The sequence below is a fragment of the Triticum urartu genome, chromosome 2A (genome assembly GCF_056163025.1).
Source record: "Triticum urartu cultivar PI428250 chromosome 2A, HENAU_Tu73, whole genome shotgun sequence".
NCBI classification, from domain to species: domain Eukaryota; kingdom Viridiplantae; phylum Streptophyta; class Magnoliopsida; order Poales; family Poaceae; genus Triticum; species Triticum urartu.
The window spans coordinates 716637283-716644002 of NC_141874.1; the positions used below are offsets into that span (position 1 = coordinate 716637283).

General features: G+C 45.4%; 2 protein-coding genes across 3 annotated transcripts; one reads left to right on the forward strand and one right to left on the reverse strand.

Annotated features, from left to right (window-relative positions):
- Positions 1-1109: 1109 nt before the first annotated feature.
- LOC125526709 (uncharacterized) lies at positions 1110-5017 on the forward strand. Of its 2 annotated transcripts, none has more exons than XM_048697537.2 (5): positions 1110-1451; positions 3349-3519; positions 3685-3871; positions 3983-4200; positions 4280-5017. In XM_048697537.2, the coding sequence occupies exons 1-5, from the start codon at positions 1158-1160 to the stop codon at positions 4886-4888; spliced, it is 1479 nt and encodes a 492-aa protein (XP_048553494.1). In that variant the 5' UTR covers positions 1110-1157; the 3' UTR covers positions 4889-5017. The 2 variants fall into 2 exon arrangements, with proteins under 2 accessions (XP_048553494.1, XP_087396369.1); XM_087540243.1 differs by having other exon boundaries at positions 3983-4071.
- Positions 5018-5556: 539 nt separating this feature from the next.
- Positions 5557-6069, reverse strand: LOC147987078 (uncharacterized). Its single transcript, XM_087542268.1, has one exon. The coding sequence runs from the start codon at positions 6067-6069 to the stop codon at positions 5557-5559; it is 513 nt and encodes a 170-aa protein (XP_087398394.1).
- Positions 6070-6720: the final 651 nt, after the last annotated feature.

The following is a 6720-nucleotide window of genomic DNA, read 5'->3' on the forward strand; positions in this document are numbered from 1 at the left end:
TCTGGGCTCGAGCCCGGCCCAAACACGTAAAAGCCTGTCGGGCTTCGGGCCGGCCCGTCCCGTCCTTTAGGAAAACGTGAAAACGATGGGCACGGGCCTGGCCCGGGAGTGGCATCGGGTCAGACCGGGTCGGGCTTTTTCGGGCCGGGCTGCCCATGGCCAGGACTAATCACTGCTGACCTCTATGCTCATTTTACTTTTGGATAATCTGTCGTGAGTTATGTTCCATGTGATAAGCATCAAAATGCCGAACGCTCGCAGAGAACCAGTGAAGCTAGCTATCAGTTGAGCCGACCCGTTTAAACTTGTATGCTCGTTTTGGTTTTGGTTCCTGAACTGTTTCGTTTATGCTTGTTTTATTTTATTTGGTTTTCCCATTTTTCTTCTTCATTTTTCACTGTTTTGCTTCTCTTTTAAAAAATAATAATTTTATTTATTTAATTTACTTTTAAAGTTTAATTTTCCTTTTTAGAAATATTGTAATATTTTAAATATTTTTTTTGGAATTTCAACATATGCTGTTGTTTTTAATTTGTTCAGAAAATTTACAAAATCCAAAAAATTCTCGCGTTTACAAATTTAGTTTGTAGTATCAAAAACTGTTATTGTTTTTTATTTTTTGTTCAGAATTTTCAAAGAAAGTTCATAGATTCAAAATCAGTTTGGGATTTTGAAAAATGTTTGAGCTTTTATTTTATTTTTCCAGAAAATATGAAAATGGCTCGCGTTTGAAAAACATTATTTTTTTATAAAAAATATTTTTTGCGTTTTGATTTTTTTTTTAAATCGGGCCTAGTGTTGTTGTTTAGTTGTTAATGCCTTTTTTTGTGAGAGGTAGTTGTTAATGCCTGTAACAAAAATATTCATGCCTGTAAATATTTGCTTTTTTAGGGCAAAGCCAAGTTTTATATATTCAACAAAAACCACATATTGTGGGATACAAGAAGTGTCGTGCGATTGGCCTAAAGAAAATATTTGCTGAGGAAATCCTCCTTGTGGGTGGGTCGGTCTCGGAGCTGGAATCGGAGGCCTTGTCCACAGCCCAGCCCGATATATTTATTTATAGGTCCACGGCGAATCGATCGTTCGCTCGCTCGCTCGGGGTGGGGAGAAAGAAGTCGGCGGCGGCGGCGGCGGCGCAGGGGGGAGAAAAAAAGATGGCGGCGGAGGAGGGGGCGACGAAGACGTTCCTAGTCCAGAGCGAGGACGGCATGAATTTCGTGGTGTCGGACCTGGAGGCGAGCCAATCCTGGGTCATCGATGGCGACACCGTCTGCTACGACGGCAAGCCCATCCGCGTCGACGTCGGCGGCAAAACACTCACCAAGGTTTTCCAGTACTGCAAGAAGCACGCCTACTCCGACGGCTACGATGTCAGCGCTTGGGACGCCAAGTTCATCGCCAAGTTCATCGGCGACCCGGGCCTCGAGACACTATACGATCTCATCCTGGTAAGCTTCAGCAATTAAATTTGTTGTTGATTCTGTCTGTCACACAAAATCCAATTATCTACTCCCTCCGGTCCCATCTCAGCGACACTTATTTTGGTACGGAGGGAAGTATATTACCCTTTTATATATCTGAGAAATTCTATCTCGATTCCCCACAAATTGAAAGTGCTGTTGCTTGAGTAATTTGTTTGTTAATTTTTTTACCAAAATTGCCCAGTCGGGGCCAAAGTTCAGGGAGACGCTAGGCCTAAATTGTGCGTACATTGCGGGCAGAACATGGGTTGTGAAGTAGTAGTTCTCAGCCACAAAAACATAAGAATACCAAATCTCCCCCCCCCCCCCCCCCCCCCCCCCGTTCATTGAACTGCAGCTACATTGAACATATAAATCAAGCTACGCAACCCGCTGATCTAGCGACATCGCTGGTTCAGATTCATCCAGCTCGCTCGTTGTGCCTCGCTGGCCGACGCCAGCGTCCTTTTAATCACCGTGGTCAACATCTGATCGCTCGTTTTCCTGTACGCCGCGTGACCAGCCTACAGCTGCTGACGGATGGGCCAGGCTTACGCGCGGGCTAGCGTTGCCAGCGTTGCAGCGGGACGGGCTGTACACACTAGCTAGGGAGCATGACCAGCAGCCACAATGCACAGCAGCAGCAAAAGACCATGACTGTTACCAACAGCAGCAAGCCAAGAGGCAAGAAGAGGACAAGGGCGGCAGAGAGCTAAAACGAGCCTAGGTTTTGGTATGTCCCGCCCTGACCGTTGATCCCATTTTCTCGCTGTTCCCCAGCCGAATCGCGCTTCACCTAGAAAGGCACTCTGCCTAGGTGTGCATCACGCGTTTCTGAGTGCACATGGTTAATAGCAATGTTTTTAAGGCGGTAAGGTGAGGCAAGGCGCTGGGGGGCGCCTAAGCGCTAAGGTGTAAGGCAAGGCATCGGCGATGACTTTGAGAGTTCTAAGCAGCATAATCTGCCGGAGAGTAGGGAGAGAAGCTGGTTGCTGCTGCCTGCTGTCCTAGAGAGGAGGAGGATCTGCCGGAGAGGAGGGGTGAAGCTGTAGGAGAGGAGCGGGAGGAGGATCTGCCAGAGAGGAGGGGTGAAGCTGTAGGAGAGGAGTGGGAGGAGGATCTGCCAGGAGAGGAGGGGGAGGGGGAGGTGCCGGAGAGGAGGAGGAGGGAGAAGCTCAGCTCCAGCCGCCAAAGGTAGGGATGGGGGAAAACTGGAACTAGTTCGATTTGTCTCTCCCCCTGCTCGTAACTGTTGGCACCAAGAACTCTGGTTCCCGTTCTTTTCTTCACGCCCAGAATCTGTTTCCCGCCTGAAGTCCCAGCCCTGCCTGAGGCGTCCTGATTTGCCTAAGGCGGGCAGAATGGTGCCTAGGCGGACGCCTTACGCATATGCATAAGGCAAGGCCGATGCCCTGTGACCTGGGAGCACCCTGACGCCTAAGCGACACATTAGGGACGGCTTAAAAACAATGATTAATAGCGCCTTTTTGAACTTCGGTAGGGGCCTTCCATATTGTTTTCGCAAAAAATACCGGTGGAGCTATTGTTTGGGTACAAACGTTCTTACACATAAATCTATTTCTCCTTCATCAGTAAATAAAAAGAACCAACATTACATGTTATTAGATTATTATGTGTGTTGTGTTTCATACGTATGAGTGAGTTTATGATTGTCTAGCCAAGCCTAATATCCCTAGTTCGCAAATGACGCACAAAGAGTCTGTGAATGTATTCTCGGAAAAGCAATTTTCTGCTGACTGCCCTACATAAGCAGTGTTTTGCGCCTTTATTGTTTCCTCTATCTTCTCCAATGACAATCAGCAACTGTGTGCATGCACCATATTTTTTTTCTTCACGTCTTTAAGCACTGTATTACTATTAACAGGCTTCCAACGAACTTAAAATCGAAGGACTGCTTGCACTGACCTGTCAGACTCTCGGCAATAAGATTAAGGGCAAGTCGCCACATGAGATCTGTGATATACTAAACATCAGGGGTGTCTTCACTCCGCAATTACATGAAGAGCATTCAAGTGGATCTTGTGCTAGCCACACGGTATGTCCCTTTATGATGTCTTTTCACTCTTCAGATGCAATACCACTTGATGATGTCTTCATTTTGACACCAACAACAAAACTGTACCATTATCTAGTCTTATTATTCCTTGGTGGCTTGGATGCAAAATCTTACCATCATGTACTCTTTGGTGTTTGTGAGCAGGCTTTGGCAGCTATGGGAATCATTGCAAATTGGTGGAACCTAGAGCTAAAATTGGTAGATAAGGCCTTACAGGCTCTCCACATAGTTCGTTGCCAGGAGTTCACCGGATACGAGCCCAAGATCAATGGTTTAGTACGTCATCGATTCAACGACTTCAACCTAGCCTTCTTTGACTTGGATAAAGAGAGTGAGTATTTTGATGATTATTCGTTCCATTACGTACTTTTTCTTTAAGGTCTTTATTGGATGCAAACACTGTATGCTGGCTTTGATTTGTGATCGTGGCCTTTATCCACAGCTAGCTTTTCCCGTGGCCCACCGCTTAACAACAAAACGCCAACGCGTGAGTCGGTCGTGAGATCATGTGTCAATGTCGTTTCCTTGAAGGTAAGGGAATCAGATGTTGGCTTTCCGGTCGACATATTTGGCACCGTTGTTGCAAGGGACTCTGTGGACTACAGATGTGTCTATCTGTTTCGGCGTGAAAGGGACGATCCCCAACACATCAGCTCGCCAGTATGCGTCTTTATTCCGTACTCGTGTTTGACTCTTGGTGGTGTCCAACGCGAAATTTCCAACTTATTTTTTTTTGCAGGATGATATGTTATCTTTGACAGATCCGTGTCGAGGGCTTGTCCCGGGAAGCAGTGTTTATTTTGAGATCGATTTAAAGATCAAGTGTGATGGTTGTGCGGACAAAGACTTTAGCAAAGGCATGGTAGAATTCGATTCGGTCCATCTTTGTGAAGGCAAGGTGACCATGACTCTTGGGCTAGGTAGTTGGCTGAGTTGGGTGGAGTTGTTATGTGCACAGGTCTACTGGCCTGTGGAAGCCACAATTGAAATAAATGTTTTGAAGGGGCCGTGCAATATCTCAAAGGTAGCTGCTTCGACTCCTGGAAACTTCAAGGATCATATCATTCTATACGAAGCAGCGGGTGGCCCGACGGTAATCGGTGACGGTGGCTCTGTTCCGTTGAATCGTCGTGTTGTTGCTGTCACACGGGAGCAGAAGCTGGCGCTCTTTATTGTGGGTGGCGATGCACTTGAACACCTTGCCCTCACTCTAGGTCATTCCCAAGAAATGGTCAATCGGAGGATGTGCTGTGCTGAAGTGGAGGTGAAAGTTGCCTGGACAGCTGTCCCTATAAGGAAGAGATCTAATATGATTAAGGTTGTGGCAAACCAGCGGCTATTGCTGTGATAAAAGTTGCTGTTTTTTCTGACGGTATCCAAAATGTAAGGTGTTATTTCGACTAGACAAACAGCTATTGAATTAATATGTATGTGGTTTATGTGATATATATGAAACTGAAGTGTGGTACCAATTTGAGCCTGTTTTTGTGGTTAAATTTACTTCGTAGATGTAATTCAATCACGACACTCGCACTGGATCTCAAAATCAACACATTGGTTCCTCAGAAACACATATTTTGATCATGAGAGAATCTAGAGCATATTTTGGGGTGGAATTTTCCTGTAGTTAAAACTTTAAAACGTTTTTGTGTAATCTAGAGCAACCGGTGAACATCTGTCCCAAATTGTGCTATCTGAGTGGGGGAATGGAGAGGGGCTATTGCTGTGATAACTCGATTTTTCTAGATGTGGAGGAAAACTCAATTTTCTGAAATAGCATGAAAGTAGTACCAGCATAGCATGCAATGCTAGTGCTTTTTAGAAAGGAAAAAGGAAAACTCAACTCCAGTTGTAATTGCTCCTCTCCCAGTAATAACCCATTATCCAACTTGATAAGAATAAAATTACAAGCACTAATTAGTTAGCACTCAAATTTGCTTCACAGCAGATTTCCCATGTCAAGTCTTAAATTACAAGTAGGATTATGATCCAGCTTACACACCAACATCCATCATGCTAGTGTAAGAGCATCACATTTCCAACAACATCCATCTTGTATTTGTTGCTCTTTGGAACCGCAGTCCACACGACTTGCACCTGCACCTGACCCCATCCCATCTTGTAAACACGGCCCTGATACGAAGGCCTCAGAGTGATGAAAGCGTCCTCGCCTTCCTCGGTAAGACCGTCGACATAGCTGCATTCGTCGGTAAGACTGACAAGGCTGACCACCACCTTCTTATCCACTGGGACAGCCACCACATGGCGTGCCAAGGCCACAGGGCCGCCAGCAGCACGGCCTGAATCACCACTGCTATACAGAATAATACGCTGCCTGTAGTTCCCTTCAGCCCAAGCTGATACTTGCCCGAGATTGCAGGCCCCCTTCAATATAGTGATTGCAATTGTAGCCTCCACGGGTCTCACAACGTTTTCACATTCAACTTCAACACGGCTCAGGCAGCTGGATAGACCCACCTTGATGGTCTTCTTGTCCACAGGGAGGCGGGCCTTACTGAGATATATCATGCCTTTGCTGAAATCCTTGGTTGCGCCTCCATGTCACCGGATCTTCAAGTTGGTCTCAAAGTAAACTTCATTTGCCAACACGATCCCTCGAGGTGGGTCTGTCAAAATCAACGTATCATCCTGCGCAAGCAAAATCATGTCAAAATAGGTAAAATAAACTTAAAACGATGTACACATTTACGTTTAGTATATATAGGTAAAATGTTTGGGGCACCTAGGTGCCTGGGCACCTAGGCCCAAACATGGCAAGCCATTTTTATTAGTGCATGACGTGCAATCAATGAAATAGTAGTTCCCCATTTTTCATTTGCATGCACTAGTACACTCAACGGTCAATGATTACTTTCCAAAAATATATTATGCTGATTTCCTAGCAATAATCCTTTTCCAAATATTATGTTGACCTATTATACCTAATAAAAATATACACATAAGCAGGCTATTATATCTAATGAAAATATACGGGCTTAAGCAAGAACCAATCTCACCTACGCATCAAAACCACAATGATAGTTTGTCAATTTGACTCCGTTTTAACCTTCGCAAGGACCGGGCGTAGCCATACTTGGTTCAACTAAAGTTGGAGAAACAGTCACCCGCAAGTCACCTTTGTGCAAAGCACGTCAGGGAAACCGGTCTCGCGTAAGCGTA